Here is a 26,014-nt window from a genome sequence, read left to right as displayed (position 1 = left end):
CGTCGCTCATTAGACACCTTACACCATATAATAGACACAGTACACAAACCCAATCCTCAGAATTCAACAAAAATGGCCGACGCAGGCGGCTGGAGCACAATCGAATCAGACGAAGTACGCCTACTACCTACCCACCCTTAACACAACTAAGACTAACAAACCCCTCTCTAAAATCCAGGGCGTCTTCACCTCCCTAATCGAAAACCTCGGCGTAAAAGGCGTCCAATTCGAAGAACTCATCTCCCTAGACGCCGACACCATCCGCTCACTAAGGTGCATACCTTCCCACCTTCACCCCCAAACCCACCATCAGGCCCCATAACTAACAAGAAATACCCCAAAAAGCCCCGTCTACGGCGTAATCTTCCTCTTCAAATACCTCCGCGACCAAACCCCTACAACACCCGAAGCCCCCATAGACGGAACGTACGACAAAACCGCGCCAGAGAACCTCTTCTTCGCGGCCCAAACAATCCAAAACGCCTGCGGCACGCAAGCCATCCTCTCCGTAATCCTCAACCAAGACAGTCCCTCTTCCACGCCGTACCCCATCGACATCGGAAATGAGCTCCGGTCCTTCAAGGACTTCACGACGGGGTTCCCGGCGGATCTGCGCGGTGAGGCGCTCTCGAACTCCGAGACGGTGAGGACGGCGCATAATGCGTTTGCGCGGGCGAGTCCGTTTGTCGATGAGACGGTGCGCACCGCGAGAGACGAGGAAGGAGATGTGTATCATTTTATTGGGTATACGGCGGTGAATGGGACGTTGTATGAGTTGGATGGTTTGCAACCGTATCCGATTAGTCATGGGGAGTGTGATGCGGAGGGGTTTCCGGAGAAGGTGATTGGGGTTTTGCAGAGGAGGATTGCGAGGTATCCTGAGGGGGAGACGAGGTTTAATCTCATGGCTGTTGTGAGGGATTTGAGGATGAGGGCGAGGGAGATCGGGGATGTGGAGATGTTGGAGAGGGAGGAGAGGAAGAGGAGGGCTTGGGATTGGGAAAATACTCTGCGGAGGTCGAATTTTGTTGGGTTTATTGGGGAGGTTTTGAAGGGGGTCGTTGGGATGAAGGAGAAGGAGGGGAAGTTTGATGAGTGGGTTCAGAAGGCCAAAGGGGAGACGGAGAGGAGATTGAGACGGTGATTCTATCTATCTTTCTGTCTTTTCTTCTCTTGTTACCCTCTTGGTCGTTCTAGATTATGTGCTTTACGTGATATACTGGATGTACACGATAATAACGGCCAGGCAATATCAATTTGATGGTATTCATGGCATAACCCGTAATGCTGTCAAAGCTAGTGTATGTATGTACATCGTGAGTCATCAATAACGCCGCACTGCCGAATGTTGAAGACAGTTTGGACACCAATAATTAGGGAGTGCCTGCTTTGAATGTGACAGGCCGTATTAGTAGTCGATAATGCGGGGTTTAATGTGTTGAATCAAAGCTGCAGGCAATTCCTCCTCCCGAACGAGGTTTAATGATAACAAATCTGCCCAGAAGAACATGGCCCGGTCTTGGGCATAAGCAAGATAATCAAATTCATCTGTTTCCTCCACATCAGTATCCGGTGGAGGGGTTGTTGAAGGAGTCCCCTCGGATTCTGTGCCATTGGCGCCGTTTTGATGGCCATTTGTCGCAGCATCGGCTGCGATGCCCTCTTCCATGCCGGGCACCTTCGCTTGCACTATTCCCCATGCCACCCACTGCGCTGAGTTGAACACACGCCAGAGCCGAGCCTGCTTGATTAGTGATCGGATTTCCGCTTCCGTCCGGTCCTCCTGGGCCTTCTCAGCATCTACCAAGCTCTGTTGGTCCACATCAGGTCCTGCGTCCAGGTCCAAAGGAGCGAGTGAAGTGATGTTAGCAAGTTCTCCTGCTTGCATGAGTGGGGTTATAGATGGAGATGACCGCACGGCCAAGCCAGGTCGATGTGTTAAATAAGCACTGATAAAGCGATGTTGCTGCTCCAGGGTGGGGAAGTCTCTGCTACTGCATGCCCAGGATCTTTCTGGGTCGTGATAATTGTAGCACCATTCGGTCTATCTGGTCAGCAAAAGAGAAACGATATCTGCAGCACCCAGGGACTTACAAAATGGTTTGCGAACTCAAATCCAGGGAGATTCGCGGATGCATACTCGAAATCAATGACAACCAGCTGCTTGTGCTCATTTTCCGGCCGAAGGAGAGGAGACTCAGAACTAGGTTCCATTCGAAGAAGATTACCATATTGAGTCTGCATAGTCAGCCTTGGTCCACAGGATCTCTGGAGAAAAGACAAAACTTACATCATTATGGGCAAAGACAAGTTGCCGCTTGATCTCCTGCATGCCACCATAGCTGTTTATGAGGTGGTTTCGGTAACTGTCGACGGCTTTCCTGAACGTCGGCCACGGAACACCGCAGACAAAGCCTCGGCGTCGCCAAGGTTCTGCAACTGCTTTAATATCATTGTGCTTGGACTGGATTTCCTTATCCAACCAGTTGGTGACTTGTTCGCAGCGGTCCACCCATTTGTCCCAGTTCTTAAATACCATCGGTCCCCCCTCCCTCTCATTGTCGAGTAACTCAATGCCCTCATGCAGCTCTCTCATACGCTTTGCGATTTGCTTCATTGTCCCGGGATCGCGCAGTTCTTTTGGAGTCAAAGGACGGGCCTCGAAGAACTCTTCGAAGCGGCCGTTATTGAAAGTTCCCAGCACTCGGGGCCCGATGTGCTTGCGCCCCAAACGACGTAGAATCTGCAGTTCGTTTTCCCGGTCGATGAGGTGATCCACCTGGGGCCCGTAAATGCGCAGAAGCAGCTTCCTAGTTGCGAGTTAAATTGAGCCTGTTTCTGAGATATCGCCAGAGCACTTACGGTGGGGGCTTCCTGGGAACGAGGCTGTAAGAGCCATCTTCGGCCCTGGGGGGAGGGATATTCTGAGGCGGCGTGACCACATACACAGCATTGGTTAGCGCACCGCTCAGTCGAACTACTCCTACATCACTGGCGAGTTCCATCGGCAGCTTCCGCCACCCCTTGAGTTGTAGCGTGTGAGTGATACGCAGTATCTCACTTTTGAATACAAACCAAGCCTCCCGATCCAGGGCCCGCCTGGCATTTGCACCTTCTTCATTCTCGTCATCTTCGGCACCACCCCCGCTGTACGCGAGGGTTTTAGAGTTGTCTAATGTCGCATCAACACTGGGAGCAGCTGAGTCGCCATCTAGGTAATCAGATTCAGAGGCAGAACCCCTCCGTAGGCCCTTCACATGACGCCGGCGGGTTGACCGCCGAGCGGGATAAGCAGGCGCAGCGCCATCACTGCGTGAAGCAGCGTACTGGATGAGGATCTTCTCCAGCTTGTCTAAGGCAAATACATTGTCGGCCCCATGAGAAGTTGTCCTCTCCGAGTTGCCACCATCCCCATTACCAGCGTCTTCATCATCCTCATCATCCCCATCGCTACCCGAACCATCTGGTTGTGCATGCGCTTTTACTTTGGGAGATTTCCGTTTAGATTTTTCACGCTGAAGCCATTCCAAGACCTGGTGGAAAAGGGCATTCTGCGGATCTTCTTCGCCGTTCTGCATTTCTTGTTCATCCCGTGCACCTGACTCGCTTATGGCACTAGATTGACTGCTTAATGGCGCTGTGGGGTAGAGTGGTGGGCGTGCGGTTGCCTTTTTGCTTATGGCAGGATGATGCTTTCTGGAGTCGGGCGCAATTGCGGTATTCCCATTGCCGTTTGCGTGACGGGCCTTCTGCAGTGAGGTGATGCTAAGACCGGTACCGTAAATCGGTTGAAATCCTTTTGAAAATTGATTAGAATCCATCAATAATCAAGGCTGCGGCACGAAAGGGAAGAACGAGAGGACGCAAGGGATAACGATATTATTGGCCCCAGTTAGAAAGTACAAAAATAGAAGGTGCTTGAGGAGCAGGGGTGATTGTTGAGTCGCAGTGGGCATGAGATCATCTGATCCGAGAGCAGAACCTCGGGAAATTATTACTACTACAATCGGACGATGGGAAAGGAAGGGTAACCGCAAAGTTAAAAACCTTCTGCCTACCTTCAATATCAGGACCAGAGTCCCCGTTGTGGTCGGTGAAGGAAGGCATATCCACGGACACGCAACAGTTCGAGCCAAACAAAATGGACCCTGAGACAGAGAGTAGCCCAAGCTTCACACCTAGAGAGGGGAAGCTGGTCACACTTCGGCTATATATGGTTCCCTGGAGTGGCCCACGGGGAGACACTCGGGCCAGTCAAGATCACAAGAGATAGAAATGCGAAGAAAGACTGGGTAACTTGCGGATTCGACGACGTGGACAGAGAGCGAAGTGAGGACCCCTAAAAAGATTGTGGATTAGTTCGCCAAGTGGGGTCCCCGATAGGATGAACCAACTCTCGGCGATTCTGTCTCAACAGTTTCCACTTGCGATAAGAATGCTAAAAACCGAGATGATAGTGATATTGGTGAATCAACGGGTAGCAGGATATGGTTGATGCGAAGGAGAGAGAATGGAATCAGAAATGCAATGATGATGCAGGCTAAAGATAAGTGGCGAAAAAGAAAAATTCAAAAAGAAACGAAGAAAAAAAGGCTTATCAAGTGAAAGAGTGAGAAAAGGGAACGGGACATGTGCTGCACTGCTGCGGACGGCCTAGTGCCTCAGGTGACATGTCCCACCGCATTTTCTCAGGCAGCAAAATCAAAATCTCAAGCGAGAAGAAACCAACAAAACGCCATATACTATGTCGATAAGTATATGTTATTATGTTATTATTCTTGTGTCCCAAGGAAGGGGGCAAACACCAATCACCAATCACGATGTCGAAGAGCGTCGTCATGTTTGCTTGTCTTCCAGGCCAAGGGTCTGTGATTTAAAGTATAATAAGGTGGCAGCCAGTCGGCGATAACCGTACTCTAGACTGAACGAGATAAGCCGACCGACTAGTAGTAGTATATCTTCTGAGAGTTTGTCGCATAGGGTCCCCACTGCTCGGAAGTATGGTTCCAGGTACGATGCAGTAGTCGCATGGGAAGAGAAAAAGCTATGTAGTAGTAGAAAGTAGCAGTCAACTCAGATCAGTCATTAGCAAGTACTTCTATCGTAATCATCGTACACGATGCCTGGCTACCTATTAAGAACCATATTGTGTCATTCTTCAGGCTGTCACCAGCAATACATACGGAGATTTGTCGCATAGGGAAAACAATTAATCGTGCCATACTTGACCGGAGGTTGCAAGGGCACTGGGTCATCCGGAGTATGTGTGGTTCTAGTAGTAGAAAAAGGTATTGGGATGAGGTTGGAAGAGAGAGGGGAAGGACCCCGACTTCTTAAAGGAGGGGAAATGGTCACGGACTCCGGCAGCCTGAGGCATGTTTGCCTTGCAGAATGCCAAGCACGCCAATCAGAAAACGACACCATTCTCCTCAAAGCGTATAATGCATTTAATTTATCTTTGGGTACGCGTGCAAATGCAAAAATCACACAATCATGCACTATTCTTAAACACGTGCTGAAGAGCGATATGTGTGGAGCTTCCGGCGGTTACAGACATATGCCAAGTACTGCAACTTATTGTATACTAACCCAATTCTTCCTCAGTTATTGATACCTTCGCTATTTCTGATATTATATATCACGCTGAGATCTGTCGCCACCCCTCGCCGTTTTGGTAGAGCCTAGCGATAGCTTACACTCCAAACCTTATAGCCCTCCTCAGATGTTTCGCGTCTCTGCAGAGTCAACGCTCCTTTGCTGTCTATCTCGATGGGTGTGGAGTCAGCATACTGCAATGTATACCCTTGGCCATTTCCAACAAAAGTGATTTTCACGTCCGCCGCCTGGCTACCCTGGTTGCTAGACAATAGTGTGCCTTTTGGTCCGAGCCATTTGCCATCTAGGGCACTAGAGATGTGAAACACCCCGCTCTGTTGACCACCGGAGTAATGGATCACCCATCGTTGTTTCTTATCACCGTAGCCCGAGCCAGTGCGGCTGCTACTAATTCGGGTGGCATTGCCCGCATTAGTGAGAGCATAGCCAGATTTCTCAAACACCAAGTAGCGACCTTCAGTTAGGTAACCTACTACCTCTTTGTACCCTTCCTCGAACCACAAGGCATCGCTGACGTTACTTTGCTGGCCATATGGTACGGGTGGTCTCTGGGTTGGATGACTAGCTTGGCAGTTGGACGAACCAACGTAGTTGCCCAGGAGCGTGGCTGGCTCCTCTGCATCCGGCAAAGTGGGCAGGCTGGTATCAGGCTGATGGAAGAAGCGTTAGACTGCATCCTGTTGACATGAATGTGAGCTCTCTACAAACATACGTGGTCCAGGTCCAACGCGCTCACGAGGTCTGACATGTGTTCTCGGCGCCACTGCACCATTTCCGGTGTTTCAACGTTTTCATATCCTCTGGCCTTTAACCATTGCTCGATGAAAAGGATCTGTGAGTTATGATCCGCGTGCTCAGTGAAGACGCGGCTGCCCCGTGTCCAGGGAGAAATCATATAGAAAGGAACTCTCAGGCCTATAGGTCATCTGGTATCAGCACGGTGGTCGTCTCTTTGCCAAAAATCGCAGAACTCACCTGGACCGACATAAATCTTTCCGAATTTTCCGTAGGGGTCTGTCATCCAGTCGCCTGGAGTATCCTCCGGGGAGTGATAAGGGACAACGTGGTCCCCAAAACCACCCGTTTCTAAAAGTTGTCAGTCGCCGCTTGAACAGGTCGATGTTGATAGGCCACCCTTACCGTCATAACTGATAATTAACAGAGTTGATGAGTACTTCGGGCTTTTCGTCACCGCATCCACTACCTTTTTCTGAAGCCATGCACCGTCCTTTGGCATGTAGGGTGGATGCTCTGACAATTCGGCAGGACCGACGATGAAGCTGACCTCCGGGAGACTTCCATTAGCGGCAGCCTTATAGAATGCGTCGAGACCCAGGTATGACAGGCCCTTTTTGGCTAGAGGTGATGATGCAGATGCATTCTGGTACTGCTGGAACCAAGCCAGAGGGTTGTCATCGAAGTTATTCTTCTCCTGGTACACTTGCCATGAGACCCCAGCCTCTTCGTAAATCTCAAAGATAGTTTTCCATTTGAGAGGATAGCAGTTGATGTTGTCCGTATCACACCCAGGTGTTTCGTTGTTGTCTATGTAAGGACCCCCTTGGTCCGACGCCTGGGGGCTTCCTGGGATGTTCACAGAGCCGCTCACCAAGGTGACGCGATTGGGGTTAGTAGATGTGATCTGCGACTCTTGGTACATATCTCCAGCAGTCCAGCCCTCCGCAATGGCAAATTGGACCGGGATGTCGTTTCGCTTGAGATAACCCCAGCTCCAGGGCGTGTTGTTCCGCGCCCAGTTGTTGTTCAAGTCGTGATTGAGGGATGCTTGGTTGTCCTCATACCCGTTGCTTCCTGCTACCATACATTGGATGGCATCATTCCAGTCTCCACCTTTGTATCCCAGATACCACGGGAGAAGGGTCGTTGCATTTTCGGACATGGAGGGATCCACCTTTCTATACGCGTAATAGTGAGTTAGCTATTATCTATAGCTTATAACTATTCATGTGCTCTTAAAACTGACTGATGCCAGACGGATAAACCATCATCATTCACTTGTACGTTGGGGTCATTGAAGCCTCGAACGCCTGCCATAGTACCAAAGTACTGCACAAGAGATTAGTCAATAGTCCTGCGGGAGCACGTCTAGAACGTGGACAGCACATACGTTATTCCAGCTTCGATTCTCTTGCATGAAGATGACTACGTGGTCAATGTCTTTCAAGGAACCAGCACGAGCAGGCCTGCTCCCAAGGAGCATGGCCAATGTCACACCCAAGAGCATCGACATAATGGTGTGCTATCTTGAACACGAGCAGAGAGGCGTCGAGTTAATCCAGAGACTCGACCCAACAGCATCTTGGTAATGGCCGACAGATATACCTTTGAAGGTTACATACGCACCTGTCGGCTCCTGCCGATGCAACAAATGCAGCATTAGTCAAGGAAACAACCAGAGGAAACGTGATGCACGTTGTAGACCGGATTTGACGAGCCATTGAGATGCCGCATCATCGCCATTGGTAAGTTTCATCATGGCGGAAATTATAACCCACCCGATATTCAAGCTTTCTGACTAGGCCGTGACACAGTTGCAATGGGAATGCAAGATGATGCGGAGTTGTTGTTTAGTATTCGTTGGTCTCCTCGGTTAGAACATTGAGATAGGCACGTGTTGCATTCGGTTGGATGATTAACCATCAACCAATGGAGTACGATGGGGCCATATCTCAAGACAATTTAATTTACCGCGAGCTTTAGTGCCTGACGATCTATTTTCTTGACCCCAACACTTTCCGAGTAATCCGTCAATTGACAAGCAATACAGATCCGAACGAATGCTGACCCGAGGACCAAACGATACTAATTGATCAAATATCAAAGAACTATAATTCTCCGAGTTAGAGTATCCGCATAACTATCTCATGCATCTGAATCCAACAGTTAGAGTAGTGATTGAGATCACGGGAGAAATGTGCCGAAAATGAACTTCTAGAGCCGAATGAAGAACGATTTATTACTGTTACCAAAATCTCTGATTCAATCATCCGATACTTGAACCTTCTTATTACGATTAATGTTTTGGTTGTGTCATGATCGGTACTACAGACATACTCCGCACAGATTATATGACGGATCTACATATCCCATGTAACGTTCCCTTCACTTTCCCCACTATTATAAGCGAACCATGCAATATAATGTGCTGACCATTTAAGAGAAGGCTATTCGGAAGCCAAGCGACCTGATGGAAAACTACTAAGCAGACAATGGAGAGAAAGCCCAGTCGCCGAAAATCGAGAATTTTTGAGACCCCAGAACGGAATGAATCGGACACTGGCTCTCAAAATGCGCCTGCCAGAAGAACAACAAAATATTGGCCTTGCGGCATTGTGATTTGTCCGCTGATTTTATGCATTCTCAGTGCATTGTTATTCCTCCAACAGTTCACCACACCAGATCCATTGCGCTCCGTACTATCCTCCACTAAAGTTCACCATGGCGAAACGCTACATTCCCAAGTACACAACCCTGACTTAGCTCGCCCGAGTATAGAGCTTCATCCAGAGGACCACGTATATCGGGGAGCAGTGACACAACACCTTGACTGGGTGGTCGCTGAGGATTATCTTCGACCAGATGGGGTGTTGAAGCAGGTCTACCTTGTCAACGGTAAGATCTTGGTTTCATAGAAATCAGCTGTAGTAAAGTATTGTACATACAGTACGTTAATCACGATATTAAAGATAGGTATCTTCCCGGGTCCGACTATTGAGGCCTGTTCTGGCGATACCCTTTTAATCAATGTCACAAATGCACTACAAGGTGAACCAATCTCTATCCACTGGCATGGGCTTCACGTCCATAGTAAGTCATTCTTCTCAACATATGCCTAGGATGATCATAAGACTGACGTTCTAGATACAATGGATGGTGTTCCCGGAGTGACACAGAATGCCATCCCACCTGGATCGACCTTCATGTACAACCTGACTATTCCCCAAGACCAAAGTGGCACCTTTTGGTACCATGGCCATACCGGAACCTCGAGGGCGGATGGCCTATACGGCGGCTTTGTTGTGCATGCGCCTTCTTCCCGGCCTACTGTTCGCGGACTCATGGCCCGTGACAGCGCCGAGTCCCTGCAGTACGGGTACGAAAGAGAGTTCCTACTGTTGATCGGGGATTGGTACCATCAGCCTGGTGCTCAGGTCTTAGCCTGGTACATGAGCATCGCATCTTTCGGAAATGAGGTATGTTAGTATGCATGTCACCATGCGAATCAGCACTAATACAGTGTAGCCAGTGCCTGACTCGCTGCTAATCAACGGGGCAGGAAGCTTCGACTGCTCTATGGCCGTGCCTGCTAGACCCGTGGATTGCATTGAACAACAGGCCAACCTCTCGTACCTATCAGACATAGACACATCCTTTAGGTTGCGCGTGGTCAACACCGGGTACTACCTCCATCACACTTCAAAGTAACCAAAAGCTAACACCCCCACAGTTCCCTTGCAGGATTCACCCTATCATTCGAAAACAAACCCCTAACCCTAATCCAAGTAGACAGCACCGAAGTCGAACCTCAAGAAGCCCCATCGGCAGGAATCCTTTACCCAGGCCAACGCATGGACGTCATCCTCCAACCCTCAAAGGAAGACCTCACATCCCTAACAATCCACCTAGACCGAGAGTACGTCCACTAACCCCAATCCCAAATCAAACCAACACTAACGACACAAAAACACCAGCTGCTTCAACTACCCAAACATAGCCCTAACTCCAACCCAAACATTTCCCATAACACCCTCCCACTCCCCATCACTCCCCCAATCCCTCCCAGAAAACAACCTGGACCTCCAAAACACGCCCTCAAAACCCTCCCTGCTATCAAATATCCCTGAAAATCCCACCCAAACACAGGTAATCTACACCAAAATCCAGAAACTAAGCATAAACCACAACATCCCAAACGGCTTCTTCAACCGTACCTCATGGCGTCCGCAACCCGACACCCCACTTAACACCCTCCCGCGCGACAAATGGGACGATAACCAGTTCTCGTTCGCCGTACCTGATTCCGAATGGGTTGATGTGGTGGTGAATAATCTAGATGAGGGAGGGCATCCATTCCATCTGGTGAGTTCTTCTCTTTATCTGCACTTTTGCTGCTTAATATGCTGATGAAACGTCTTAGCACGGTCATCACTTCTATATCCTTAGGGTTTATGAGGCGCCTATAGGATGGGGCTCGTATAATCCTTTTGTGGATTCGGGTCCGCCGGGTTTGGAGTCTGAGTCGGGGTATGATCTCTCTCGTGCCATGCTACGGGATACGGTGTATATTCCCAGTCGGGGGTATGCGGTGCTGCGGTTCCGGGCGGATAATCCGGGAGTGTGGTTGTTTCATTGTCATATTGTTTGGCATTTGGCGAGTGGGATGGCAATGTTGGTTGATGTTGGGGAGTATAATAGCTAGTAGGGGTTGGTGATATATGATATGGGGTGAATTGTTATGGTGTCCTTGTAAATTATATCTCATAGTTGAGTATTTCAATTTAGGTGTCAAACGTGAAATGCTTGTAAACGTTCAATGCTGAACGATGCTATTAGGTATGCTCCGGTATGCCCGTTCCGAAATATTCTACCCACCCATTTGAAACGGATTTCGCCAATCTAGTAAAGCAAGAAGCAGCCGCCAATAATACATAGTAAGAAAGCAAAGAGTATTTTTAACGCCAGCCACCGAGTCGTAAAGCGATCATGGTCAATCTCGTAGCACGGAGACAAGCTTAGAACGAGGCGGAAGCCCATTCCACCACTTCCATGGCACACATAACAAGAATTAGAGTAGAAGGAAGAATCCTGTGAAGGTCAGTACATAATCATTTCGTCAGTCTCAAAGGTGACGTACCAGACAACGTAGCTTTGGAACAACAACTTAGACATAGCGCCCACGTATACGTTATTGATTTGGCAAATCTGAGCCAACTGAAGCGCGGAAGGGGCGCCGGTGAGAAGGAAACAGACGATGACGAAGATCGGATCATCCAAAATGCTGATAGGGACGTATTTTGCCAGGAGGGCCAGCATTGGGGCCATGATCAGGGTTGGAAGAAGCATACGCGCCACCAGAGACGCAATGATCAGCTTCTTCTCCTCCTTGGGATGTTCCATATCCTGCTGCGCGTCTTCAGGTAAAGTACTGCGCTCCAGGTTGGCGCCAAGGACCACAAGAATCAACGGCACAGCAACCTGACCATTTTGTTCGATTGCTCGAGTCACGGAATTTTGAACGAAGGTGCCCTCATCGAAGAATACACGCTGGAGCGAGGGCACGGACGCCACGATGATAGACACAAGCATTGCCCAAAGTGGAGGGTTCATGAATTGCCAGAGGCCGCGGAAGAATCTGCGGACCCCGTTCACAGTTCCCGATAGTACTTTCTGAAGAAATGTCGGCAGGCGTTGGAACAAGGCTCCCGACTGTCTTTCCCAGGTATTGGTTACACGACCACCAAGGCGACCTACGGAGGTTCTGAAGCGGAAGCCGAGCCCGGCCTTTCCGGAATCGCCACCTGATGCTTCAACGCTAGGGAAACATAAAATATCACCTTCGGTGCTTTGCCGGGGTAGGAATGGTCCTTGTGGAGGAGCACTAAGTAGGGCAGGGTGGTCGGTATCTTGCGGAGACAGCTTTGTGTACGAGTAGGCGCGTACTAATACTGGTGTCTGCTCACCGGAGTGAAATACCTCAGACTCGTCATTTGAGTCAGTCGAGGAGCCCTCAGAAGATGCATTTCTGATCAAAGGCTCATCAGGATCCGCTTGTTCTGGGTTATCACTATATCGCTCCCGGCCTTGTTCGATACTCGTTGTACTTTGCTCTCTTTCTCCCTCCTCTAGATAGCGCTCTCGGGGGGCAAGAAGAACGTGGTAACCCCAGCTCCAGCGTACGAGCTGGCCAAGCTGCTGAAAGATGAGTAGGTAAAGAATACCCCGCGCAGCCACCTCATCGTCATTATCATTGGGTACCCTATCCCAATGGAGGCCTTTCAAGGTCTGTGAGAGCGACATGACTAGGGAGATCGGAAGCGAATTCGAGTTTCCGAAGACCTATTCATGAAATGTGTTAGCGTGATAGATTGCGTGCAACACTCGCGTTCAACAATAATTAACGTACCGCCATGGCCGTGACAAAATTGGCCGACCGTTTCTTGAAGCCACAACATTTCGACACGGTGAGTGCGCAGATGTAAGAAACCAAGGTTTGGACGACAAAGATCACCGGAATAATGGCTAAATCAAAAAGCTTCTCTGCAGTGAGTTGGGACCCCAGTTTCGTAAAAACTATGATCCAGGAAAATCAGTTCCAGCCTGGTTAACCACAAGGGTCATACACATACTCAGACACGGTGTGAATAGAGTGACGTTGAGGTTGGCGACCAGCTTCTGGGCGTCCGCATCGAACAGGCCTTGTCTGGCGGCAATGTAACCGGGCAAGCTGACGCAAACAACTTCTAGGACCGCTTCAAAGACCAGAAGAATCAAGTGCGAGAAGGACGGATGACTTGAATGGGGAGCAACATATCCGAGAATGGACGGCGAGACGCCTATCTGGTGTTGGGTCAAAAGCTGGCGAGGAACGAGAGATTGAGCATTCTGAAACGACGTGGGCGCAGTAAAAATGGCCATCGAACGGAGGAACAATGATTGTTTGACTTGTGTGTCGAACATGAGCAGAGGAAATTTCGTGATGAGTCTGGAGTGACGTACTAGACACGGGAGATCCGGGAGTTTTGAGTAGTTTGGGGAGCTTAAAAATTTAAGGTTGCAGCTCTAAGCAAAGGGGGTAGGCGGAAGCTCAAGGCGAAATGGGAAGTGGAGGAAATCACCACGAGAAGAAGTTTCGAAGATCCAGAAAGAATATTGAAGCTACTAAAGTACTCCCGAATGATAAGAGATGCCTGTGCCTGGAAGTGGCAGTGTTCGGCAATCTCAGCTGGGGAGACCTTATTTGCTTGCAGCAATGGTGATTCCACCCGGAACAAGTGTGGTGACAACGGTGCCTCATTCACTGTTCTAATTGGGCGATACCAGGACGATCGATCGCCAAAGCAAAAGCACGCCAAGACTCTAGACTATTTCACGATATCGTCATTGTTCGCATCAACTCCTTGTTTCTTTGTCCTCTTCGAATTAAAATAGGAACGGAGGTGCCTTTGCGCCAAAAAAAAAAAAAAAAAAAAAAAAAAAAAAAAAAAAAAAAAAAAAAACTCTGGGTTCGATTAAATTGTTAGCTTACAAAGGTCCCTTAGATACTCTACTTTCTACTACAAAAGGGGTACTTCTGTGGACGGTGTGGCACAAGGTACTCAGAGCACAACTCTGTCTCGGCACCAAGACTTCCAAGAGACCACAGCCACTATTTGACTTCATAGGCATCATATTCTGCAAACCTAAACGAGGTCTATCGCCAAGAGAGATTGCTTCATTGTCAGTTCTCCTTGCGTGAGCTACTCTTGAAATTTCTTACCTCGATATCACCATCGTTGCCCATTGACCGATAACCAGAGTGGTATCACGCAAGGAAAAATAGTCGCATCATCTTGGACGGTCATTCAATACGATGTAGTTATACCCATTTGTCACTCCAAGTTTCAAACCATATTTGCAACCTCGCAATTTCATAGGATTTGTAGTGTGAAATTTTGGACCCGTTCTCGGCAATTCTCGAAGCCGAAATTCACTAGGGGAAACGATTAATCCAACGATGAACATTCAGCTCCCATGAGTTCAAGAGGAAATGAGGTGATGTATTCTTCCTCCACTCCCGCCAGTTAGCAATCGGTTTGTTGGCTTATCGCACGCCCGGTCCCATGGTTCCCTAATTGGCCTTCTGGGGATTTCCCAAGGCGGCAGCTAGTAAGATAAGGAGCTGAAGCCAACTTTGAAGACGTGATGATCACAGCTTCTGAAACATTTGTTCTCCGCCAATCATCCCCAGATTACCACAAATGACACCATTCAACGTAGCCGCTCCGCCTCGCTGACGCCACAGTGGGCACATGAAAGCCTGGGGATCGTCGTCAACGAATATTGTACTTTTGCTGACCAAGAGAAATGTTGATTTGGCCGACTGCAGTAGCTTACTGGATGCTTAACTGACTTAAGATTGTGGAATCAACTGGAGTCGGTAGCAGTATCAGTCAACGCATTAGGACTTAGTCTCGATTTGGCCTGAATAGCGCAATTTGCCGACAGAAGCGGTTTCAACCACGGACGGATATAATTCCTGCGTAGGACTACCCATGGGTCTTGACAGGCGGCAATCCCCGAATACCGTACATTACCATCTATATCATAGTTCCCGACGCTTATGGCCTGATCATCTTCGCCGTCGAAAGAAGCATTGGGAATAGTCTAAAGCTCATGGAAAGGACCCCTTAGCTGGGAGATGTTACCAAAGTTTCTCGACCCAGAAAGTTGCCAAATAGACTCTCGGCCATTGCGGAGATTTCGCGTCGGTCGTTTAGTGTTACAGATATGGATTTAACAATCGGGAACACGGCGGTTAACAATCCGACATCAAAAAATTCTAGGTTACTCGATGAGTCAATATTGAGCACTGCTGTGCTGGTACATTGGCCTAGTCCAATACACAGCCCCTTATTCACTGTAAGGAGAACGCTCGGAGATCCATTAAGTGTAAGTGATATTGTTTGCTCATCTTCAGGACTGTAATGTGTCAAATTAGACTGCCATTCTCTACGGAGAGTAAGCTATTATACGAAATATCTTATGACTGCCAATGATTACTACTCCTGGTTGACAATCCCTATTTAGCAAATGAGTATAACAACCAGCTTGGATCATGCGACACGTGGAAGGGGCAATCTTGGGCAAAAATTGAAGGCGACCTGGAATAGAATAATATCATTGAAAAGTATAACTATCTGCTTACAGGAGTACTGGCAGTTAGCGGATATACTGAAGATGAGAAAGGGTATGCTGTTAGTAGTATATTGTACTGTGTAGGATGCTTCTCCTATTATGTACTTCTGCACACACGTATATTCATACATACATGTAATACATATAGAGTGGATTAAAGCCAGAAGACGTTGAAACCCACAACCTTAAATCACGATGTGTATCAGATCTCATTGGGTCAATGGTGGCCCGTCCAATAATATTCAAGCGTTCGGCACGTACCTGACTGACCACACGTGCCAGAACAGAAAGTAGACACTGTAGAATGTATACTAAGTACTACTAGTAGAGGTATCGGTATGCGATGTGATGTAGATCATCAATATAAGAGCTGGACCGATGACCTCATTGTCGGCAGAGAACGTTGGCAACGATGTGGGGGGTTTGGAAAGAAAAGTCGGACTTTTGGGATATGTTGGGCAAATCTCATCGGTTACACAAGGGATGTTATCTGTTGAAATATTTTGGTATCTTTTGTTCGAAACGCTGCCTGACTTCGCCACATGCTTGATCGCCGAGATATATTATATTATTCTTCTGTTCTGTATTCTGTACTTCCTGCGGGAATGTTGAATCTCGTTTCGTATCAGCTGACGGCCGTTTTTTCAATCGTTTCCGCCTTGTATCAATATTGCGTAAAATGAAGTTCTGACCTGCCTGAAATGCTCTGCACACATCCACTCGGCGAACTATCGGGCGTGCGAAGTGGCAAAATTAATTTATTTTCTCATGGTTAGGCCGACATAAAGTTGCTCGCCACAAGTTCAACCCGTGGGAATTTTGCGTTCTTAGTGCGTGCGTCCGTTTAAATTTACTTACACTGGCATGTCCGCCGATCATTGGCGAAAATAAAAGACCCTAGTAAGGATAGCTAAGTAGTACCTGAACTGGGGAAGGTAAAAAAGAAAAGCAAAGTCATAGAAGGATTCTGTTCGCCTACGGCGAAAAGCATAATACTCCTAGTAGTATATTGCCTGACATAGTCCATTGGCTGAACTACATCCCTTAGCAGCAAACAAAAGCAGGGAAGAGAGTGGGAAGCTACGCTTATACCGTCGTAGGTCAGATACCATTTTCTTTTCTTTTCTTTTTCTTTTTTTTTTTTTTTTTTTTTTTAATGTTCACTCCCTTGATATTCCGCTGCCAAAACCAGATATTCGCCTCTTACTTCCCCATCTGTCTGCCATTCGAACTTCTCCGTATTCTTGCTCCCCACTCTTCAGTCTAGTCCCTATTTTCCACTCCTCGCTCCCATTCTTGATTTATGCCTTCTATCTTCTTCATATTATTTTTGTTGCTGACAAGCTCGAGCTAAGCAGTGTTAGGAGACCCATTTTTTTCTTTTTGCTTTTCTTTCTTTCTTTTCTTTTTCGAACGGTTAGGTGTTGTGCTTCAGTATACTCGGTTTCGTTATCTATCCTTCCTCCTCCGGGAATGGCTTGAATAGTGCCCCGCGTTGAGAACAAACCTTCATCTCCAGCCGTCCTGCGAAACGTTTCTGCCTTTCCACTATCAAATCACCTTTTCCTCCGCGGGATCGGGCCATCCACGACAAAGACGCACTGAATCCCTCTACCTCGCGCGTTCCGACCGTTACGATATTTTGTCACGTCCTTTCATGACTGACATTGCCTGGATTTGCGACATCGCTTGAAGCCATTGGGGACGGCACTTTGAATATTGCGCCCTGATTTCAAATTTTTATTTTCTCGTACGCTAATTCAACACAATGGCATCCGAAATCGATCCTGTAGCGGGGGTCTCACCTTCGAGGGACTTAGACAACAAGTCCGATACTACCGACGACGACCTCTCCCCCTCCGTGACCACTCCCCCCGCCTCAGTGCCTTCTTTGCGCCCGACCGATAAAATCCCCGGCATTACTGCATCGTCGACACACTTGGGCCAGATCAGTGCAGCTCGAAGAGGCGCGGGCACACCTCCGCGTCCGCAGGCCTCCATGAGCTCCATGAGTGGTGCGTCACAAGGGGGCTTAAACCAGGATATTTTGGCAAAGATGAAGGCTTTCTCTCTTTCTCGGCAAGGCGCACCCCCGACTTTGCCCCATGCGGCTTCAACTGGAACCGTGCCTAAGACTCCCCGCCCGGGGATGCCCCCAGCCGGTCTGTCGAGCCCAGGAGGACAATCCCCCCCAGTTGTTAACGGTCCTTTGGCGGGAGCTCTCGCCGGCCGACTGCCCCCGGTAGCTCGCCCGAACACCAAAAACTGGGTTTCGTCTCCATCAATTCCCGGCTCATCACCGAGCCCCGTTTCCGCGAAGCCGGGTGGCCTTGCTGCGAAACGGATGAAACCTGGACTCAAGCTATCCGATGCCACCGGCACCAATGGCACTGCTGGAAATCAGTCTCCTGCCAACGGAACTGAAGGAACCGGCGAGACTGCGTTCAGTAAATATTCCGAGTTCATTGACACTAAATCGGGGACACTGAACTTCAAAAACAAGGCAGTTCTGCATGGCGGCGGAATTGAGTTCTCATCTGGGCACAAGTTCAGCATTTCGCTGGACGAAGTTGATCGTCTTGATGAATTGGGCAAGGGCAACTATGGAACAGTGTACAAGGTCCGGCATAGTCGGCCACATATGCGAAAACCCGGTATGGGTTTGAGAGGCATCGTCAGTCGTCCGACAGGGCCCGAAGCGTCTGGCTCCGATGGGGTCACGGATAATCTTACTGGGGTCATCATGGCCATGAAAGAGATCCGCTTGGAGCTGGATGAAAACAAGTTCGCTCAAATTATCATGGAGTTGGAAATTCTTCATCGCTGCGTCTCGCCCTTTATCATTGATTTCTACGGTGCCTTCTTCCAGGAGGGAGCTGTCTACATCTGCGTTGAGTATATGGATGGTGGGTCGATTGACAAAATCTACAAAGATGGTGTCCCTGAGAACATCCTCCGTAAAATGGCCTTATCCACTGTCATGGGACTGAAAACACTCAAAGACGATCACAACATCATTCATCGCGATGTTAAACCCACGAATATTCTCGTTAACTCGCGAGGACAGATCAAGATCTGTGATTTCGGAGTTAGTGGAAATCTGGTTGCCAGTATTGCCAAGACAAACATTGGTTGTCAGAGCTACATGGCTCCAGAGCGAATCGCTGGCGGCGGAGTCCAGCAATCCGGAGCAAGCGGTGGCGGGACCTATAGTGTTCAAAGTGACATCTGGAGTTTAGGGTTGACCATCATTGAATGTGCCATTGGCCGATATCCATATCCTCCGGAGACCTTTAACAACATCTTCAGTCAACTGCACGTGAGTATATCCTTTACTACTTCGTCCTTCCCCTTCAAAGGTAGTTCGAATGCTAATTCGTATCGACCAGGCTATTGTTCACGGAGAGCCACCAACACTTCCGGAGTCTGGATATTCTGACGAAGCTCATTCCTTTGTCCGTGCTTGTTTAGACAAAAATCCCAAGAATCGTCCTTCGTACAGTACGTTGCTCCGACACCCCTGGATTGCGCCCCTTATGCGCCCACCAGAGGAGTCGGGCGGCGATGATACGTCTGCCTCGGCTGGGGTCACCCATTCCTCTGTCACTGAAGACAAGGAGGTCGCCGACTGGGTTAAAGAGATGCTGGAGCGTCGCAATAATGGCCTTCTGCATGATTCTAATAAGCCGGCACTACATGCTGTCGCCTTGGATGCTGTTCCGGGCAGCCCTCTTCTTGATGATCCTTCCTCAATTTCCGTACAACCTTGATGATGAAACACAGAACTTAGGCTTAGATTTCCTCTTTTGGCATATGCATGCATATATCCCCCGCTGCCTTGAGTCCCGGGTTAACGGGCGGATGGGAAGTGCACAGATAAGCTGAAGACTTACTGGCGCCGGCGCCTCTTGCCGACAGCTCTCCGGTATAAGGGTCATGCGCGACGACATGAGTCCTATATCAGCTTCGGCTTTGTCTTTGCGGGAGCTTGCAGCATGTATGAACCAACTTACTCTTTCTGGTGATGTCGTCATAGTATCTTGGAATTTCTCATGTATTATGAATTAAGACGTGATTTAACGCCATGGCTTTTATTATAACGACTACCGAGGAGCAATCTTCCACCAGTGTTAGTTATCTGACTCTGATGTTATGTAATTAGCATTGTACAACAACAATAAAAACCATACTCGGTTGTTTTTGGTCCCTTTTTGAATTAATAATAGATAGTTTTGTCAGGCTGCTTAGCAATCAGCTGAATCACGTGTAGCCTAGCCCGGCCTCCAAGGATGATGATGAAATCCCGAACTCGGCGATTGGGGGTAGTTTATTCGGTGTTTGGAGAGAAGTTTTTGATCGTTCACCTTCTCAACAGTAGAATTCGACTGAACAAGAGAGCTTCTCGGAGCGCAATTGGATGCAGACTGATATTCTAGTCATATCTTACTAATTGGTAGGTGCCGCTGTGATTCGACGTCATACACAATCGAATCCGTCACTGACCGAAGGAAGCTTTTCGCGGCTAGACTCCCCGCCAGACATAATTCCTGCAGTTCCTCCACCCCTCCTCCGCTTACTCTTCCAAACATAAAGCCTCCATGCTACCCCGCTCTTATTCCCGTTCCTTTCCAGTTCAGGCTTTCAAGAACCGGCTTCTTCGACCTGTGTCGTCCCCTTCGATCGCATTCCAGGTAATTGGAAGAAAATCTATCTCTACAGCTGCAAACCGGTTTGCTATTAGCGGAACTCCAACAAGAGCCGCTCTGGATTCTTCCTCGAGCTCCATTGCTTCAACTGCCGTTGGCACACGTCTCGATTTACTCAACCGACACTTCTCGTCGACGTCTGCGACGCCCGACTCGAACAAGATGCCTCCCGTGGAGCCCCAGCAGTATGACTATATCGTTCTCGGAGGTGGTAGTGGTGGTAGCGGCAGCGGACGCAGAGCGGCCGGTTGGTATGGCGCAAAGACATTGATTGTGGAGAGTGGACGCTCGGGTGGAACTTGTGTCAATGTCGGGTAGGTTTATTGCCCATATCGCTATGTCGGTGGTTAAAATGGGAATGTCTGACCGCGGTGTGCAGGTGTGTCCCGAAGAAGATGACCTGGAACTTTGCAACTGTCAACGAGACACTTCATATTGCCGAGCACTACGGATACACCATTCCCAAGGACGTCAAGATCGACTACGGTCATTTCAAGGAGCTCCGGGACGCCACAGTCAAGCGGTTGAATGGCGCTTATGAACGGAACTGGGGACGTGAGGGTATCGATCTCGTACACGGCAGAGCCCGCTTTGTTGAGCCTAAGGTCATTGAGGTTGCCAACAATGATGGCACTAAGGCACGCTACACTGCGCCTCACATTCTGATCGCCACCGGTGGACGTCCCAAGCTCCCGAACATCAAGGGAGCTGAGCACGGAATTACTAGCGATGGATTTTTCGAGATTGAGGAACTGCCCCCTAAGATCGCTGTTGTCGGCGCCGGATACATTGCTGTCGAGCTGGCGGGTGTCATGGGAGCCGTTGGCGTTGACACCCACATGTTCATCCGTGGCCAGACCTTCCTTCGCAAGTTCGACCCGATGATCCAGAAGACCATGACTGAGCGGTACGAGGCTGCGGGCATCACCGTCCATAAGGGCCACCCGGGCCTTAAGGAAGTGCAGCTCGTGCGGGACGGAAAGGGCAAGGACAAGCTTCTCAAGCTGATCTCAAACGATGGGTCGGAGATGGAGGTCAACGAGATTCTATGGGCTATCGGCCGTGCGCCCGAAGTTGAGGACCTGCACCTCGACGTCCCAGGCGTCAAGTTGAACGACGCTGGATTTGTCGACGTCGATGAGTACCAGAACTCGAGTGTCGATGGTATTTATGCTCTGGGTGACGTGACTGGACACGCTGAGCTGACTCCCGGTATGCTTATGACCCGCTTTTTGACTTGACTGCGTTGGGGTAATCGCTGATGAAAATAGTTGCCATTGCCGCTGGCCGCCAACTTGGCAACCGTCTGTTCGGACCACCCGAGCTGAAGGACTCCAAGCTTTCTTATGACAACATTCCAACTGTCGTGTTTTCCCACCCCGAAGTCGGTACCGTTGGTCTCACTGAGCCCGAGGCTCGCGAACGCTACGGCGACGACCAGATCAAGGTCTACTACACCAAGTTCACCGCGATGTACTACGACGTTGTTCCCCCCGAGGAGAAGAAGAAGAACCCGACTGAATTCAAGCTTATCTGCGCTGGGCCGGAAGAGAAGGTGGTCGGTCTGCACATTCTCGGACTCGGCGTTGGAGAGATGCTGCAGGGATTCGGTGTCGCTGTCAAGATGGGCGCCACCAAGCGCGATTTCGACAGCTGCGTTGCGATCCACCCTACCAGTGCTGAGGAGCTGGTGACTTTGCGGTAAAGTGTACTGTATGTGAGTAGATAGACGGGTAGAGTTGTATAGGATACATTATGATCTAGATTCAAAGAGAAACGTTTCATAGGTTAAGTACCTTATAGTTTGATAAGCCTAGTAAATACGATCTGCCAGGGTGAGAACTACAACGTTGTTTTGACCATGTGGTCTGGCACGTTGACTTCTATGGATCTAGATCCTCAGCCCATCTACATGATATGAGACTCGATATTGAGACCCCTTCAGTCCGAGTCAGCACTCTCGGAAATCAATCTATACGTTCTTGCCAGCAGGGGACCTCTAGGTTGCTTTCTGTTGTTATGGCGGACTAGATTTCAGTACGTGCCCGTAGGAAACACTCCAACGACTAGTTATTGATAATTGTTTCCTGTCTAGGCACTTCACCTGTGTAGGTGCTCTTATTTCTATCCTGATGATAAGCACAGGGCCTTTCGTACAACAGATGCTATGGAAACAGGGTGGAACTTCCTCATTGCCCAATACGAAGGCAGTCCGCCAATAACAGGATGATCTCCAATACTATACCTACGGCATTGAAGAAAATCAAGAAAAAGTAAATACCAAGAAGCGACTGTGTAATGCCTCACAGGACAATCGGAGGCTGGACATAATCCAAAATATACTTTAGATCCATCTACTCAGATCATCTGTCATACACTATCGAAGTTTACGGGGACCATTTTTGTGTAACTTGTTGGCGGTGCAAGGACTTGTTTCTTTCTTTCTTTCTTTTGCAGAGGCGAATCTTGGTGTAGAGGAAGCTGAGAGGACATAGGGCTTTCTAGTGAAGAGGCTGGGGATTGGGGCGCAGTTGGCTTTGTGTGTTTGTTGTCTCACGATAACCTTATATATATACTTGATCTACTGGATGGATTGTATGATACGCTGCGCTTATGCTACCCGAGTAGATACGAGATATGTGCGACCAAGATAAGTATATTTGGTTTGCTAAATGTGAATATATAGAGGAAAATGAAATGATCGTATGTGATAGTATAATTCTGGGTATAGTGATGAACCAATTTGAGGGAAGGAAAAAAGGAAACAAAGGAGAGATAGTTTAGAGAAAGTGGCTTGTATCCACTATATGCATATCCCTGTAAACACGCATATTCCAATTTGCTCTGCGCATCCCCAGCAAGTAATGCGACCGGGGAAGGTTTGCCTCAGAGCTGCCTTCGGCACGGTCAAAACCAGGGGGGTATGGGCACATTATCCGATAATGTTCCAGACATGTCGGATTAAGTGCGTTGAACACGAAGGTCAATTTGTTGAAAGTTAACAATTTTGCAGGTTTTTCACTCGCGTCGCTGGAGCAACAAGGGTCGATGTATCGTAGTTAAAACTCGATTGGTACCATTCTTGGCTGCTCGTATAGTGTAACGGGACATTGTACTTTGTACGTCCCCAGATCGATAAAAAGTCCCTGATACGTTGTGGTACTGGAGTGATGCAGTTGGGCATTGAGTATCGTACTCTGGAGCGTTGTCTCGGTGATGGCCGTGTCGAACCGCTCGAGGTGGGGCGGTGAGCGGTGGGCACATGTGGCTCGAGGGCTCGATCCTGGACATCATGCTGGTCTATACTCTGTTCGTAGTTGCTTTGGGAAGCGGGACGATAAGTTTCATGGATGTGATGTGATAGTTTTTCTTTGTTCGCTTGTGTATTTCGAATCAATTCACGTAGACCATGACAGCGAAGGAGATCAGGCAGAAACAGAGCGGAATGTAGACTTTCCGGTCCATATCTGGATCAGACGAGGCTGACGAAGCACCAGTAACAACGTAACGAGAAGTACTGGAGCGTGAGATTGATTTGGCGGATTTGTGAACCATATTCTAAAGTGATTGTGGTGGCATGGAGAGATGAAGAGAGGAAGGAGAAAAAGGAGGTTCACACCACGGGAAAAGGAGGGGAAATCAACTGATGAAGACTCCTGGAAGTGTGGTACTCAACGTGGCGGTTGATGATCGCCCAACACGCTGGAGATCCTCAACAATCAATCAATCATCGATCTTGATTTCGTCACGGGTTGCGGGGAACCCTCCTTAGTCAGCCGAGGTTGGTTTTTGGTGGCTTGACCAGATCAGGCAGCAAGGCTTGCTGGAGGGTCACGTGGAATTGTACATCTGTGCACAATCCCGCACATGATCTCCAAGGAAGGAGGGTGAGTAGGTTCGATTCCGAGGGTTGGCGCCCCGGCTTTTCCATGACTCTTCCCTAAGTTCGCTTGCGGTCCGCCAAGCTACGTAGTGGATTGTTATCATGCAGTCGCATGTCATACTGTTTTTAATTTCCCTGCCTTGTTGCATTGCATGGTGTTTAAATTAATCTATATTGTTTCCTTAGGAATGAGGGGACCGATACTACATCACGAGACTAATAGTCTCGTATCAGTTCATGTAACTGTACACAAAACTGACCTTGTACTCAGTAGTTAGTGTCAAGTACGGGGGAAAGTCACTTCGGAGTAACCCTAACTTGTCTTAACTATCCCATGATCTCTCATTTCTGTTTGTTTTGGGTTGTTTTACTTTTATTTCTATTTTTTACTCGTTCTTTCAGTTTTCCTTTTTCTGTCTATCTTGTCTTAGACTAATCGGTGGTTCGGTCTTTTCCATTGCATTTGCGGTGTGTGCGCGTTATCAGTGGGTCCCTCCCATTGGGAACAGTTGCGTTCAAAGCTGTGGAGTGTGGGCTTGAGATGGTTTCAAGCCATCAGAAGTTAGGACAGATTCAAGATTAGCAGGGTACAATTGTGCGGTGAGACATGTCTTTCTCGTTTTTGTCTAGTTTCTTTCTTCGGCTGGTGAAATGCTTGGATCCAAGGAACAGTAGCACCCCGTTTTGCTGGATCTCAGGAAATTCTCTCAAACTGCGCCCGGTCGATAGTCGGATATGGAAGGTGATCAGGAGCATCGGAACAAAACTTGATTCCCTGATACAGGCCGCAGTAGAGGCAAGCAGGTACCCGTAGCCATGGCTCGATCGGTCTCGTCCTTTCGACCTCTCTCGTTGACCAACAATGGCGCGTTCTGGGCTGCGACACTTTCAGCGACCCTTTAATACTGATCAGTGCTGATCAACTTGCGTCGTCAGCCATTGAGCATTTCCCTTGACCTGTTGCCTGATGGATACAGTGGCAATAAGTTTTGCCTTGGCGCCACCGACATCCTTTTCCTTGGCTCAGGTTCTGAAGGGTTCTCCGAAAACGTCGCAGTTACCGAGGAACGATCTGGATGCGGTAATAAGGTTGAATTTTCTGTGTATATTTTCGTTTCTTTCTTTTTATATTGATAGTGAGACAAGCTGTTAAAGCAAAACAAAAGGGACGTACTGTAGGCGAGCCGACACGAGGTGGTTGGCGAATGTAACACTGCGCCGGCTAAAAGTGGGAGTGAGACACGGGACTTATTTTGACATACGTGCAGCTTTTAGCACACTTACTACTTAGTCTTGTCGAACAGAGAAGGTATCAACAAACCCCCATGTAAGGATGGGGCTGAGGGAAAGTCAGACACCGAAAGGCCTAAGCTTTTTTCGGTTCCCTCTTCAAGCGCTCCGCTTGCAGTTTGCTGTGGTGTTGACCCCAGTTGGCCATGCGCAATGAGAGGTAGGTCGGTGGAGAAACAAGGTGGTCCACGTCGCCTGGTGCATACGGCTATGCCGTTATACGCCTATCATCGAGAACCCTTTCCCCATTGCACGGCCCCCGCTGGATCAAAGTGGCTCTCTTATCCGGTCGCATTCGTTCAATCACACTGTCTGACCACACTCGGCTCCATAACCGTGACTTGTGACTCTCTGGTTAGTAGTTACTAGCTTTGGTCGGGCCCTTCGGACGAAGCGCCAAAGAAACTTCCCAACCTCGATCCAGAGGAGACACCGTCGCCGCCGCCTCCAATGACGCTTCATCCTGTGGCTCCCTCGGCCGAACTATTGCTCAGGGCGGATGCCGCTATTCCACTCTTTGTCTCCTGAGGGGGGTTTTGGGAAAGTTAGTAAACCCTTACTTGGCGGTAGCTTCGCAGCTATAACTATAGCCCTCCCCTCTTCG

General features: G+C 48.8%; 8 protein-coding genes across 8 annotated transcripts; 5 read left to right on the top strand and 3 right to left on the bottom strand.

Annotated features, from left to right (window-relative positions):
- Nucleotides 1-72: 72 nt before the first annotated feature.
- Nucleotides 73-1,144, top strand: F9C07_1124 (ubiquitin carbon terminal hydrolase; the record flags this gene model as incomplete). Its single annotated transcript, XM_041288384.1, has 3 exons — nucleotides 73-114; nucleotides 179-273; nucleotides 346-1,144. 3 exons carry the CDS (start codon nucleotides 73-75, stop codon nucleotides 1,142-1,144), a joined length of 936 nt encoding a protein of 311 aa, XP_041140836.1.
- A 264-nt stretch (nucleotides 1,145-1,408) lies between these two features.
- F9C07_2227942 (choline kinase) lies at nucleotides 1,409-4,107 on the bottom strand (the record flags this gene model as incomplete). The annotated part of the gene is made up of 5 exons (XM_041288396.1): nucleotides 1,409-2,044; nucleotides 2,095-2,238; nucleotides 2,291-2,810; nucleotides 2,863-3,796; nucleotides 4,059-4,107. 5 exons carry the CDS (start codon nucleotides 4,105-4,107, stop codon nucleotides 1,409-1,411), a joined length of 2,283 nt encoding a protein of 760 aa, XP_041140837.1.
- A 1,574-nt stretch (nucleotides 4,108-5,681) lies between these two features.
- Nucleotides 5,682-7,867, bottom strand: F9C07_1122 (putative non-hemolytic phospholipase C precursor; the record flags this gene model as incomplete). The annotated part of the gene is made up of 6 exons (XM_041284113.1): nucleotides 5,682-6,266; nucleotides 6,329-6,531; nucleotides 6,592-6,702; nucleotides 6,757-7,532; nucleotides 7,601-7,683; nucleotides 7,745-7,867. The coding sequence occupies 6 exons, from the start codon at nucleotides 7,865-7,867 to the stop codon at nucleotides 5,682-5,684; spliced, it is 1,881 nt and encodes a 626-aa protein (XP_041140838.1).
- A 979-nt stretch (nucleotides 7,868-8,846) lies between these two features.
- F9C07_1121 (putative laccase) lies at nucleotides 8,847-11,151 on the top strand (the record flags this gene model as incomplete). The annotated part of the gene is made up of 7 exons (XM_041288385.2): nucleotides 8,847-9,249; nucleotides 9,328-9,444; nucleotides 9,499-9,830; nucleotides 9,880-10,034; nucleotides 10,085-10,270; nucleotides 10,329-10,716; nucleotides 10,775-11,151. 7 exons carry the CDS (start codon nucleotides 8,847-8,849, stop codon nucleotides 11,054-11,056), a joined length of 1,863 nt encoding a protein of 620 aa, XP_041140839.1. The 3' UTR covers nucleotides 11,057-11,151.
- Nucleotides 11,152-11,369: 218 nt separating this feature from the next.
- Nucleotides 11,370-13,272, bottom strand: F9C07_2227939 (auxin efflux carrier; the record flags this gene model as incomplete). Its single annotated transcript, XM_041288397.2, has 4 exons — nucleotides 11,370-11,442; nucleotides 11,492-12,693; nucleotides 12,761-12,927; nucleotides 12,984-13,272. The coding sequence occupies 4 exons, from the start codon at nucleotides 13,270-13,272 to the stop codon at nucleotides 11,370-11,372; spliced, it is 1,731 nt and encodes a 576-aa protein (XP_041140840.2).
- A 258-nt stretch (nucleotides 13,273-13,530) lies between these two features.
- F9C07_2279417 (uncharacterized protein) lies at nucleotides 13,531-15,130 on the top strand (the record flags this gene model as incomplete). Its single annotated transcript, XM_071510368.1, has 3 exons — nucleotides 13,531-13,739; nucleotides 13,957-14,073; nucleotides 14,363-15,130. 3 exons carry the CDS (start codon nucleotides 13,531-13,533, stop codon nucleotides 14,385-14,387), a joined length of 351 nt encoding a protein of 116 aa, XP_071365771.1. The 3' UTR covers nucleotides 14,388-15,130.
- A 2,169-nt stretch (nucleotides 15,131-17,299) lies between these two features.
- Nucleotides 17,300-19,301, top strand: F9C07_1118 (putative MAP kinase; the record flags this gene model as incomplete). Its single annotated transcript, XM_041288386.1, has 2 exons — nucleotides 17,300-18,850; nucleotides 18,921-19,301. 2 exons carry the CDS (start codon nucleotides 17,300-17,302, stop codon nucleotides 19,299-19,301), a joined length of 1,932 nt encoding a protein of 643 aa, XP_041140841.1.
- A 434-nt stretch (nucleotides 19,302-19,735) lies between these two features.
- On the top strand, nucleotides 19,736-22,032 carry F9C07_2279415 (putative glutathione oxidoreductase Glr1). Its single transcript, XM_041288387.2, has 3 exons — nucleotides 19,736-20,551; nucleotides 20,617-21,449; nucleotides 21,509-22,032. Exons 1-3 carry the CDS (start codon nucleotides 20,130-20,132, stop codon nucleotides 21,940-21,942), a joined length of 1,689 nt encoding a protein of 562 aa, XP_041140842.1. The 5' UTR covers nucleotides 19,736-20,129; the 3' UTR covers nucleotides 21,943-22,032.
- Nucleotides 22,033-26,014: the final 3,982 nt, after the last annotated feature.

Source organism: Aspergillus flavus, chromosome 1 (genome assembly GCF_009017415.1).
Source record: "Aspergillus flavus chromosome 1, complete sequence".
Taxonomy (NCBI): Eukaryota; Fungi; Ascomycota; class Eurotiomycetes; order Eurotiales; family Aspergillaceae; genus Aspergillus; species Aspergillus flavus.
Note: the sequence above shows the minus strand (reverse complement) of the source record. Positions and strands in the feature narration are given on the sequence as shown.